The 11,547-nt window shown below is 63.7% G+C and overlaps 3 protein-coding genes across 3 annotated transcripts; 1 reads left to right on the top strand and 2 right to left on the bottom strand.

Annotated features, from left to right (window-relative positions):
- Positions 1 to 551: 551 nt before the first annotated feature.
- Positions 552 to 2,393, bottom strand: EMIHUDRAFT_444711 (hypothetical protein). The gene is made up of 5 exons (XM_005772680.1): positions 1,852 to 2,393; positions 1,561 to 1,696; positions 1,259 to 1,478; positions 1,123 to 1,175; positions 552 to 1,046 (listed from the first exon to the last, which is right to left on the bottom strand). The coding sequence occupies exons 1-5, from the start codon at positions 2,310 to 2,312 to the stop codon at positions 783 to 785; spliced, it is 1,134 nt and encodes a 377-aa protein (XP_005772737.1). The 5' UTR covers positions 2,313 to 2,393; the 3' UTR covers positions 552 to 782.
- Positions 2,394 to 4,452: 2,059 nt separating this feature from the next.
- EMIHUDRAFT_444710 (hypothetical protein) lies at positions 4,453 to 5,436 on the top strand. Its single transcript, XM_005772679.1, has 5 exons — positions 4,453 to 4,529; positions 4,599 to 4,631; positions 4,703 to 4,788; positions 4,857 to 4,903; positions 4,970 to 5,436. The coding sequence occupies exons 1-5, from the start codon at positions 4,461 to 4,463 to the stop codon at positions 5,191 to 5,193; spliced, it is 459 nt and encodes a 152-aa protein (XP_005772736.1). The 5' UTR covers positions 4,453 to 4,460; the 3' UTR covers positions 5,194 to 5,436.
- A 68-nt stretch (positions 5,437 to 5,504) lies between these two features.
- On the bottom strand, positions 5,505 to 6,478 carry EMIHUDRAFT_458584 (hypothetical protein; the record flags this gene model as incomplete). Its single annotated transcript, XM_005772678.1, has 4 exons — positions 5,505 to 5,834; positions 5,900 to 6,049; positions 6,129 to 6,320; positions 6,416 to 6,478. The coding sequence occupies 4 exons, from the start codon at positions 6,476 to 6,478 to the stop codon at positions 5,670 to 5,672; spliced, it is 570 nt and encodes a 189-aa protein (XP_005772735.1). The 3' UTR covers positions 5,505 to 5,669.
- Positions 6,479 to 11,547: the final 5,069 nt, after the last annotated feature.

The raw sequence follows: 11,547 nt of genomic DNA, 5'->3' as shown, positions 1-11,547 counted from the left end.
ACCCTAACCCTAACCCTAACCCTAACCCTAACCCTAACCCTAACCCTAACCCTAACCCTAACCCTAACCCTAACCCTAACCCTAACCCTAACCCTAACCCTAACCCTAACCCTAACCCTAACCCTAACCCTAACCCTAACCCTAACCCTAACCCTAACCCTAACCCTAACCCTAACCCTAACCCTAACCCTAACCCTAACCCTAACCCTAACCCTAACCCTAACCCTAACCCTAACCCTAACCCTAACCCTAACCCTAACCCTAGGTAGCGCAACTTGGACTGGGATTCGTTTCGTTTCAATGCCAGGAGCTCGCTTTTGATGGGGGCCTTCGTCTTCGCCGATATCGCAGGGTTCGCTTTTCTTGCTGTCGTTCATTTGTTTGAGTCCCCCGGGTGTTTGCGTCTCGAAAACGCGAAATGTTCTTCCTTTCGATCCTAGAGCTAGACCACGGAGTCCGCTGTCCGGGGAGACGTTCGTGAGGTAGTGATGTCTGATGATGGTTGATGCGCGCTCTCTATACTCTATTCATTTCACCGATTCATTTTCAATATGACAATGTGTTTGATGAGATGATCATGAACGTAGTACGTAGTCGTAGAGGACGGGGGAGCGTGGAGGGCGGGCTAATGTGGGTTGTGGCCACTGCACACCCTCGACACCACACATGACCTTGAGAATGGAGAGACGGGACACGCGCATCAGCGGCCCTCGCACGCACTCGGCATGCGATGGGCCAGGAGCGGTGCCGTTGCTGTTGTACGCACGACCTTCCCTGGGTCCTCAGCCGCGCGCCTTGTGGAGCGCTGCGCGCATCTCTGCGGCGGCGCCGCGCGCGCCCGCGGGCAGCCACTCGGTGACGAACATGCAGCGCTCGAAGAGCTTTGTCAGTGGGTCGGACGGGTCGCACCGCTCCTGCAGGTACGTCATCGTCTGCTGCCGGATGCCGACCGGCGCGGGGCCTGGGCCGCGCCACTGCCAGCCCGAGTCGAGGAGACTGCCGCCGCTCTCTCGGCCGTCGCAGAGCATGCCCGTCACATCGGGCGCCTACGGCGGGCAGCGTCGCTCCGCCGTCAGTGCACCTCGCTCGGCTCTCTCGGAGCTTCCCCGTCGCTGCGAGCGCCAGCGGCCCGCCCGAGCCGAACAGCCGCTCGAAGCCAAGCCCCTCAAAGGTGCCTGCGTCACGAACACACCGGGTGGTACTCGCGTCGCGGGAAGGCAATGGGCTGCTCTGTATACTCCGCATATGGCTCTCGTACCATCAAACTTGAGGTCGACCTCGAAATCGGCGCCGCAGCCGAGCGGGCCTCCCCCGCCCGGCGGCCCGCCCGCACCCACCCCCGCCAGCACGTCTGCGAGCCGGATCGACAGGTTGTCGAGCCAGACCTTGCCGGAGCCCGTCGCTGTCGCCGTCCCTCCGCCGACGCCGAAGCCGAACTCCGTCACGTGGGACTGCATGCTCAGGCCGAACGACTTGACCTGCGATCTCGGGTGATCTGGGGTGATCTCGGGTGACCTCGCTCGGCTGCTCTCGGCTGCTCTCGGCTGCTCTCGTCTCGACCTCCATCTCCAGCGTGACTGTGTCGAACTCGATCAGCCGCGAGCCCTTGTTTGGCCCGATGTACGGCGCGAGCGGGCCGAGCATCTCGCTGACCGAGTCGCCGATCTCGTCGAGCTCATTCTCGACCGGGTCCCACCTGCCACAGGTCAGCCCCAGCTAGTCAGCCCGGGTCAGCTGCCACAGGCCAGCCACGCGGGACAGTCGGCCGGGACGGCGCGTCCGCGGTCGGGGCGTTGCCGCGGGGCACGGAGGAGGGTTGCATCTCCTGGAGGCGAGAGGGTGGCGACGCACCATTTGTTGGCGCCCTTGTTTCTGCAGCCGAGCAGCTTTGCCTCGCCGAGCTCGATGTTGGTGTAGCTCAGGTTGTACCGCACGATCTCCATCGTTCCGAGCCGCCGGTACTCGCGGCCTTCGCGCGGTGCGGTCGGCAGAGATCCGTAGAAACGCTCCATGTACTGACTCATCATCCCACGGAACATGGTTGCGTCGAAGCCGCCGAGATCGTGGCAGTCGAACTCATCCGGCGGTGGCGAAGGCGGCGGCGGCGCTAGCGGCGGGAGCGGCGGGTGCGGTGGAGGTGGCGACGGCGGCAGCGGCGGCTGGTGTGGTGGGAACGGCGGCAGCGCTGGCGTCACATCGTTGAACCAGAAGAAGGAGCGAGGTCGAGGTCCGTCCACCGCCGCGGCAGCGCCTTGGCTCGTGCTGAAGCCGAGCAGCAGCAGTAGGGCGACTGTTGTAGCAACGAGCATCATCACCACGCTTTGGGCCTGGCTTTGGGCTTTGGGCTTGGGCCTGGAAGGAGCCACGGCCGCGTCCTGGCGCGAGCTGGTGAGCATGAGCCTATCCTTTGCAAAGAATTCTTAAATCGTGCCCCTCTCACAGCACACTGGCACGACAAGGGCGCGGACTGGCGCGGACTGGCACACTCAATGAAAAGAATTTCCGTTCCCCCTTCCCACGAAAATTCACACATTTGGCAACTTATTACAACTGCCAGCCAGCATTGCGCCTGCCAGCGCGGAGCAAACAGTGCAGCCGGCGACCTCACTCACGCTACATACCTTCCTTTGCCAACAACATACCTACGACATACACACAGGTAGGTGCCACCCCTCCCCCCTCTGACCGGGAGAGGGGGGGTTGCGCGTCAGCTTCACCTACCTAAAATGTCTTTGGGGTGACGTAACAACTACGTGCGTCCGTGGGATTCCCACTCCTTTTATCTAATTGTATCCCTTTTAGGTGAATCCGATCGACTTTCGCGCCGTAAAGAGATTCGACATTCACAAGTAAACGCGCCCCCGCGACGCTGACTACAGCGTCGCCAGCGGCGGTGCACGCGGCCGCAACCCCGAGCCTCGCCCCGTCACAATCGCGCCCGCCGGCCGCACGCGGCCGCATCATTCCGCGCCAGTCTGGCTTAACCGGGTGCACCTCGAGACAAGACCGACTACAGAGTCTCTACCGAGCCGTTTCTGGCTCCTGCATGCGATGAAGGTAAAGGCAGTCGCGGCGGTCCGCAGGGGATATGCGGCCAGCGACCCGCGAGGCAGACCGCTGAAGCACGGTGCCGCCCGCAACCCCGCCATAGACAGCAACAGAGTGCATCACCCAAAGCGAGCACTGGCGCAGTCGGCATTTGGCACGCGAGCCGCCGCAGCCGCGACCCATCGCACGAATTGCGGCCCCCGCAGGTGCAGACAACAGCAGCGCTGCGCCTCTTCATATTGAATTCGTGGCGGGTGCTGCGTCCTAGATGCAGGCAGCGTGCAGTCAGTCGATCTGCACGGCGACAGCTATGCAGAACGATGAGCCACAGCAAAGCAAGAAGGGAGGGGCGAGCGAATACGGGCTGTTTGTAGCACACGCCGGCATGACAAGAACAAACGGCCACGTCAAGGCTGCCTTTAATGTCTGAAAGTTCGTCTTGCCTCCCCTCAGGCGCCGACTACGACGGCTTTGTGCGGGCGTCTGTTAGCCCTCGCTACCTGCGATCGGCCGCGGCACCGGTGGGGGTGCTCTACGTGGTGATGTCCTTCGCCTCGCCGCAGCACCCAGGCAAGCGTGTTGATCGCTACCTCGCTGAGGTGTGCAGAGCACGCATTCAGGGCGTGATCTCGGCTTGAGCTCGGCGTGAGCTCGGCCGCCGCTCGGTGCCTCAGGTGCAGAGCAGCGTGCTGAGCGTCCGCACGGCGTGCCCAGACCTGCCAACCGCACTCGCCACCGATCTCGCCGCGTCAAGGGAGGTGCGCAGCACGTTCGACTTCATTGTGGCCGCCAACACGACGGTGTACGCTCAGCGATGGCGCCAGAGCTACTTGGCTCGTGTGGCGGCGCTCGCCGCCTCGCCCTTCGAGCTCACACTTGAGCTCGACGCAACGGTGCAGATCTGCTCGAGCATGCTGCACGGCGCCCTCGCCGCCGCGCATCGCAACGCCGCGATCGACTTTGCTGTCAATTTCGAGTCGTCGCCGCTCGCGGAGGAGTCACAGCTGCCGGCGCCCATACGGAGATATAATGACTACTACGGGGTGATTCGGCCGGGGCGGGTCACCGACTTTCTGCCTCACAACTTTGCGCTGCTCGTGCGCAAGGGGCGGCCGCTCACGGCGCTGCTCAAGCTCTGGTCCGACGAGCTGAAGCTAGGCAAGACGGCGGACGACCAGCGGCCGCTGCGCGAGTCGCTGCGCGCGTTGCACGCCGCCGACTTCCGAGTGTGCCTGCGCGAGTCCCGGATGGGACCGAGCAGCTGCGTGCGGGTTGGGGTGCACCGGCTGACGGACGCTGCGGCGGCTTTCAAAAGTGCCGCCAAGGGGAGCGAATGGGCGTTGGCAGGGCAGGCCCAGGGTGTCCAGCGGTTGTTGTACGAGCCTCGCTTTACGCGGCCCTTTGCCGGACCGATGCTGCTCTTGCACACGGTGGACGGCTCGCGCGTCCGCCGCTCTCCCGCTCTCCCTCGCCGACAGAATGGCCCGCGGCCTCGAGGATGCCTGTGCGAGTCCTACACGAGATTATACCGGAGGGATCTCCGATAGTAGGCTCCTCCGCCTCGAGCCATCGCGTGCTGCAGGGCGGCCCGATGGCGGACGCCTTTGGAGACAAGGCCCAAACAAGGTCTTCCGATGCTCCCTGCTGTGAATAGGCTGCCAGATGGCAAACTCCTTCTCGACGGCACTACGGCTCATCACTTCGGTGCCCGAGCCGGTGCAGAAACCGGGCCGGAAGCAGGACCACCCGGACGTGTCCCGCCGCTGTGGCAGAGAAGCGCCTCTTCACATGCGCTGGTGTGTGCACAGGAACACCACTACGACGTGCTCTACTCGCGTGAAGACTGTCACGCGAGGTAGGAGAAGACAGGGGAGTTTGTCCTGGTGTGAACGGCGTCTATTCACCTCTGGCTTGTGAGCAGGTACGAAACGACTAGGGAGTACTCCCCCGCCCCGGCGTTCTACCTCCCTGTTTGCAGTATGCTGCCCTCGAGAGGCGGCCCGGAGCCGCAACACGAACTCGCCGACCACCCGCCGGCACTCACCGAGACGCTGGAGTCGTTTTGGAGCTTCGCGGTCGCCGCCGACCTCACGCGATGGCCCGCTAGCTCCGCCGCCACGTGAGAGAGAGAAGAGTCGCGGATAGAGGCGAACAAGCGCCGAGTTGCTCGGGACGGGAGCGGGGTCCGGGGAGGGCTGCCCGCGGGGGAGAAATCAGAAAAAAGGATCGAGGAGCCGCAGAGCGGAAGCGAAAATGCGACGGACCAAGGAAGCGAGAGCCTTCGTGCTTCGAGAGGTCGACGGAGAAGTGTGGGTCGCGTGTTGTGCTGCCATGCGGGACTGTTACTTTTGATTGTGCGAGAGCCACAAGTATGGCTCTTTACGTGTACGTTGTGCGTGCGAAAAGTTGTCGACGGGCTCGAGGTGGCTCGCCGCGACACGATGTCACGTAAACGTAATAATGGTGAAGGATCACACGAAAGAGAGTTCACATCTCAGCTCGCGCGTCCTTCCCACCTCGCCCTCGCTCGCGCCCTCGCGCCCCACAACCCCGGCGGCCAGCGAGGCTGGTAAGGTAGTGCGGAGCGTCCTTGGACGCACCCTCCGTCTGTCGGACCTCCTCTAGATCTCCTCCTTGGCTGTAACGATGGTCGCTTTGACGATCTTGGACAGCTCCGGAAAGTTCTTGTCCAAGTAGGCGTTGCCCTCGTTCTGGATCTGCCCCTGGTTGGGCTTCTCGCCGCAGTTGTAGATCTTCTTGACGACGGCCATCCCGTCGCCAAGGACCTTTGGTAAGGCGAGGTAAGGTAATGACAGGCGCTCCGCGGCATGTAAAGCGCAAGGCCCCAGACCTTTGCAAAAGGGGCGAAGCCCATCCCGTCGAGGCGCGCGTTGTCGACATAGTTGATGAAGAGCTGCGTCGTGCGCGAGTTTGGCGCTCCCGTCTTGGCAAAGGTCATGTAGCCGGGCTTGTTGCTCTCGACGACCGGATCGTCCTTGATCTAATGCGCTTCCGAGTGGGCGTGAGAGACGCTGCTCACTGTGAGGAGGGCGAGCCGAGACAGCTGCGTGCGGCGGCACCTGATTGGCACGCCACTTTGCGTTTAGAGCGGGGTCGCCAGAGAGACCGAACTGCACCATGAATGACGGAATCACGCGGAAGAATCGAGTGTCATCGTAGAAGCCAGTCTGGACCAGAGCGGCGAAGCGCTCGGCGCCCAGCGGCGACCACTCTGGATGCACCTCCACCTCGAAGGAGCCCGGCCCGTCCGTCTGTAGGGAGCGGGCGCGTCTGTCGGACGGGAGCTGGCAAGGGCTGATGGATATCGCTGTGCCGCATATATCTAGTCTCTGGCGGCCGTCTCGACGTCAAAGCGGACGCGGAACGTGGGCGGTGCGGAGAGGCAGCACACTGCCAGGCCGGCGAGCATGAGGAGGCGCCTGTGCGGCAGGGCGGCGTGAAATCAGAGAGATTGAGCTGCCGCCGCCGAAGCCTTGGGCGCCTCTTGTGGGCGCCTCACATCCTGCGTTGCGTTTTTTCTCACACCACGTGCCTCTGGACCTCCGTTCACGTGCACGAGCTTCTTGAGCCACCCACCCACCCACCCACCTCACGGCCCGGCTGAGGCTTAGAACCACCCACCCACCCCACCCACCTCACGGCCCGGCTGAGGCGTGGCACCACCCACCCACCTCACGGCCCGGATGAGGCGAGGAACCACCCACCCACCCTACGGCCTGGCTGATTTAGGAACTCCCACCACCTACGACAGGAAGAAAAACACCGCCCGCCGTAACGCGCGAACACAGTTTCGCGCCCGAGTCGTCGCTCTCCTCGCCACCGCGTGCTATGTCCAAGCGCACGAGCGAGGAGTACCCCATGGGCAAGCAGGAGCTCGACATCTTCTTCCGCGATGCCGGCGCAACTGCGCCCAACCCGTTCAGTGCGGAGCAGGTCTTCAGCGCGGTCGCCAACGATGCCGCTTGGGAGCGCATTGTGCGCGAGCTGGCCTTCATCGTCAGCGACGTGGCGATCGCGCAGGTACGGCGCGTGCTCTCGGGAATGGGCTCCACCAAGAAGAAGAGGCTGGATCCGAAGCTGGTCGCGGAGTCGAGGGCGCACGAGGAGGCGTGCAGGAACGCTGGAGTCTCGGCGCCCTTCCTGCGCGATGGGCGCCCGGTCGACTCGTCCGGCAAGGAGGTGACGCCCTTCAGCATGGACATGCTCAAGGTGGTGCACTATGTCAAGCCCACGCCCACCGGCAAGGTCTCCAACGGCAGGGGCAAGGGCAAGGGCGGCAAGGTCAAGCCCCAGGAGCTGCTCGACGCCGAGGCGGACAAGGCCAATACGAGGGTGCTCCGCGTGTTCAAGCCCGACTCCAGGCTGGGATGGGCCTTCCGATCGGACATTGAGTGGGCGTACGCCAACCCGACCGCCATCGCGCGCTTCCTCGGCGACCAGAAGCGGGACGAGAGCGGCAAGGTGGTGCTGCCATTCACGCTCGCCGAGGAAGCGCCCTGCCCATTCACGCTCGTGCCGGCCGTGGAGGAGGAGGGAACCGGCAAGGTGCTGCTACGCGAGTCGCTGCGCTTCGAGATCTCCAACGAGCGCAAGGACGAGCTCAAGACGCTGATGCGGCACAGCGGGTGCAGGAGCGGCGTGCGGGCGACGCCGATTGATTTCGACGCAACGCGCAAGGCAGCCGCCGTCCCTCTGCGCTCCACCCGCATGCACATGCACATATGCCACGCTCACCGCACAGCCCGCCAACTCAGGCGGGCGAGATTGGCTTGCTGGGCACGGTGGTAAACGTGCTGAAGATGCACCTCAAGGACCTGGAGAACCTCGAGAAGGTGGCGGCCGCGAAGGAGGAGCTCGCGTCGTACGGCACGGTGGGAGAGGTGGTCGAGCAGTGCCAGAAGGAGCGGCAGGTGATTGGCGAGAGGTACGCCGTGAGGGAGGGGGAGCTCGCGACCGCGATTGCCGCCAAGACGGCGGAGGCTCAGGCGGCCATGCACGCGGGCAACTTTGCCATCCTCGGCCGGCTCGCGCAGGAGGGTTCCGAGCTCGCCACGGAGCAGGAGGGGCTGCCCGCCAAGATGAAGCAGGAGCTCGACGCATGCTGTGCGCGCTTCAAGAGCCTGGCGTCGAAGGTCGCGCACAAGGTCGCCCTCAAGGCGGAGGATGCGAAGGGGGGCGCGGCCCGCAGCCGCAAAGGCACCCTCGCGACGGCGATGGCCAAGAACTTCGCGCCTCGCATCGCGCGCCCCCTGCCCATGAGCTTCTCGCGAGTCTCGCGCGGCGCGAACTTGGCGATGAGGTAGTCGAGCATCGCGCGCTCGCCACCGGTGCCGGCGCGCATCGCCGTCGCGAGGTTGGACACGTCGTCCTGCGTCAGCTCGATGCCCATGCGCTGTCGCAGCGCGAGGAGCTCATAGAAGGTGCCCACCTGCGCTGAGACGTCGGCGTCGTTGGCGCCCGCCATGTTTGGCAGCAGCGCGACGCGCCACGAGCCAGCGCTCTGGACGGGGAGGCTGATCACGTTGAGACGCTCGCGGATGAAGTCATAGACCCTAACCCAGGTGCCGTGGTGGGCCCGCAGAGACGCCAGGAGAGCGGCCCGACCCTCATCTGCGACGGAAAAGTTGTAGATCTGGAAAAACTCGGGCACGTACACGCCCTCACCAAACTTGCTCCGCAACGAGAGCAGCACCAGCTGCTTCCATTTGCAGAACTCGAGAGCCACGTCCGAGAGCAAGGCGCCGTGTTGCATCTGCACGAACGAGCCCGCAAACGCGAGCCCCGTGATGTCTGCCGGGTGCTGTCCAGCGCTTCGGGCGTAGTTGCCCTGCGTGAACATCCCATCATGGAAGCACCTTCGAAGCGTGACGGCCTCCTCGTCGTCGAGCTCGGCGGAGACGAGGGTCGCCTCGCGCTTGAACCACTCGAGCTGGTGTGGGAGCGGTGTAGCACTCGTCGAGCGTAACAGCTGTCCGCCCTTGGACGACTTGTTGAGCGCACCGTGAGGCACACGGCAGCCGTCGGGGAGCGCGATCTCGGTCAGCTTGTTCCGTGGGCACGGTGCGAGGAACGACATGGTGTGGCAACGACGGAGCTGTGCCTCGAAGCGCGCGCCAAGGGAGAGAGAAACGACAAATCACCCACCCACCCACCCACCCACCCACCCACCCACCCACCCACCCACCCACCACCCACCATCCGGGGCGTTTACCCACCCACCCACTTTTTCAAGAACGGCGGTCCAGAGGCACGTGGTGTGAGAAAAAACGCAACGCTGGGGCGGTGAAATGCCTGGCGCGCCGATAAAAGTCCCCGCATGGGTCCAACGTAGTTTCTTTTTGAGGTCCTCTTCGTTGTGAATTCCTTTTGACATGCTTTATGCTTCTATCTATCCATCATGACGTCATGCACATGCTTCATGCTTTCTATGATCTATCTATCTATCATGACACAGCTGCAATGGCGCGGCCCCCAAGTGCGGTCACGCGCCGGCGGGCCGCTTTCGCTTGCGGCCCTTGGCCTCGGCGGCCCGCCGCGATGCGACGCGCTCCGCGGCGTAGGCGGCCGCGAGCTCCGGCTCCCACATCTCCGTGATCTGGTTGTAGCCGTGCTCCCAGATGCCCAGCACCTCCGACGGCCGTAGCTGGCGCAGGTGGTCCACGTCGTTGGGGTTAAGGCCGATCACGAAGAGGCGAGCACCAAGGCGAACTCGCGAGACGAGCACGTGCAAGTCGACCAGCTTGAGCTTCGGGTAGACGCCGGCGCCGCGCTTGCCGAGGCTCACGACGCAGACTACGTATCCGACGACGCCGGTCGCAACGCGCATGGCATCAAGCGCGGCAGCGCAGCGTGGCGCCTCACCAGTGACTGCGCAGAAGTCGCGGTCGCAGGAACGGTGCCATCACTATCACTATCACTATCACTATCACTATGGGCAGCTAGAGAGAGCAGACCATTGACCACCTCCGCGCGCTCAATGTTGTGTTCATGGCCTCCCACCACCAGGTCGATCCTCACATACATGTGGGAGTGTTGTGATTGCATCTCCACAGCCATCCCTCGCGCTCTGGTCCTGTGAGCAAAGCCCGATGCAGAAATAGAAAGATGGAGGAGCAGCGTGCCATGGAGCTGTCTTATGCTGTGGCAGGTCTGATACGGGGTGTGGACCCTGAGTTGACCAGGGGTTGTGCGCTGGGCCCTCCTGCTCGGCTCCAGCCAGTAGACAAGTCTTGTCATCAACAGAGTAGAAGGATCTGACCTCGGGGCCGATGTGACCAAGCGCTGGTAGCGTGGTTTAACCTCACACCCATGGTCTCACAGTGTGCCGGCAGTCGCCGAGCAGTGTCGCTCACACAAGCCGCAGCACAAGTGACTGAGGGCCAGTGAGGGCGAGCCCATCGCTGTCACAGCTGTGGCAGCCGCACAGTAGGCTGTGCCAACTGTGCAGAGCGTGTGAGCAGCAGAGGAGCTGCTCTCCAGGCTTCTGTCGCAAAGAGCTGCATGCCACCGAAAGCGCTGTCGAGGTTCGCCGAGCGCGGCGAAATCCGGGGACGCCGTCACCGACGAGCGCGTTGGAGTATTCACTCCGGACAAAAAACGCGGCACAGCGGACGGTGCGGGGCGTGCCGCAAACTTAGCGGCGAGGCGCGGGACCGTCTGTGGCGAAGTGGGTCGCGTCCTCCGATTTCCTCAACTCACGGTCCCCTCCCTCTACACATCAGTTCTCACGGGTGGTGCGGAGCTCGCGGAGCCCCCAGTGTTCCCGGGGCATAACTCCCCCACAGTATAGACCCTTTCGACAAAGATTTTGCCCTCCGCCCGCGATGGAGGCCTTTTTGAGCGTCCGTCGCCAGCTTGCTCCTGGCGGCCCGACTGTGGCCGGCGATCCGCGAGAGTCGACTCCTGGGCGTGTTCCATGGTACCGCGCCTGGATTCCGGCCCGGGAGGCTCTCGAGCGGCACACTGGTGACTCGCTGCTCGACGCTCTCGTTCAAGCGTCGACCGGACACAACGCCGCTCGTAGGCCGCCACGACCAGGCTGGTCGGCATCTGAGTTGAGGCCTGGACCAAGCTGCATGAGCGCATCGGCCGTGGCCGCAGCAGGTCCACCAGACGGGCGTCAAAGCTTGCCGTCGGTGTGCTGTCGTGGGAGAGCCCGAGACAGCTGCAGAGGAGCCGAGTGCAGTGGCGAGCCAGGGGCGGCCTGGGTCACCAAGCGGTGGACCTTGCCCATTCTGAGCAGGGCTGTGCTTTGGTGGGGTTGTGCTTGAGCGTGTGTGAAGTGGGAGTGCGTGCCGGCGGCGTCTGTGAGCTCGTACTGTGCGTGTGAGGGCCGTGTGTGGTGTGTTACGAGCCGGTGTAAACTTGCAGACCCAAGGTAAGTGCGGTTTGGGACACCTCAGGCCTGCTACTGATGGGCCTGGGCCAGGAGAGCGACAGAGAAGGCGAGGTGGTGAGCTGGAGGCTGGAGAGTCCGCG

The sequence above is a fragment of the Emiliania huxleyi genome (genome assembly GCF_000372725.1).
Source record: "Emiliania huxleyi CCMP1516 unplaced genomic scaffold EMIHUscaffold_353, whole genome shotgun sequence".
Taxonomy (NCBI): Eukaryota; Haptophyta; order Isochrysidales; family Noelaerhabdaceae; genus Emiliania; species Emiliania huxleyi.
Note: the sequence above shows the minus strand (reverse complement) of the source record. Positions and strands in the feature narration are given on the sequence as shown.

Excerpts from the sequence above, each read along its gene's own strand:
- EMIHUDRAFT_444710 (XM_005772679.1), top strand. The coding sequence starts at position 4,461 with ATGCTGCTCTTGCACACGGTGGACGGCTCGCGCGTCCGCCGCTCTCCC. Across the intron at positions 4,789-4,856 it reads AGAAACCGGGCCGGAAGCAG|GAACACCACTACGACGTGCT; the intron begins GACCACCCGGAC and ends GTGTGTGCACAG. Across the intron at positions 4,904-4,969 it reads CGTGAAGACTGTCACGCGAG|GTACGAAACGACTAGGGAGT; the intron begins GTAGGAGAAGAC and ends GCTTGTGAGCAG.
- EMIHUDRAFT_444711 (XM_005772680.1), bottom strand. The coding sequence starts at position 2,312 with ATGATGCTCGTTGCTACAACAGTCGCCCTACTGCTGCTGCTCGGCTTC. Across the intron at positions 1,176-1,258 it reads GGTCGACCTCAAGTTTGATG|GCACCTTTGAGGGGCTTGGC; the intron begins GTACGAGAGCCA and ends TTCGTGACGCAG. Across the intron at positions 1,047-1,122 it reads TCGGCTCGGGCGGGCCGCTG|GCGCCCGATGTGACGGGCAT; the intron begins GCGCTCGCAGCG and ends TGCCCGCCGTAG.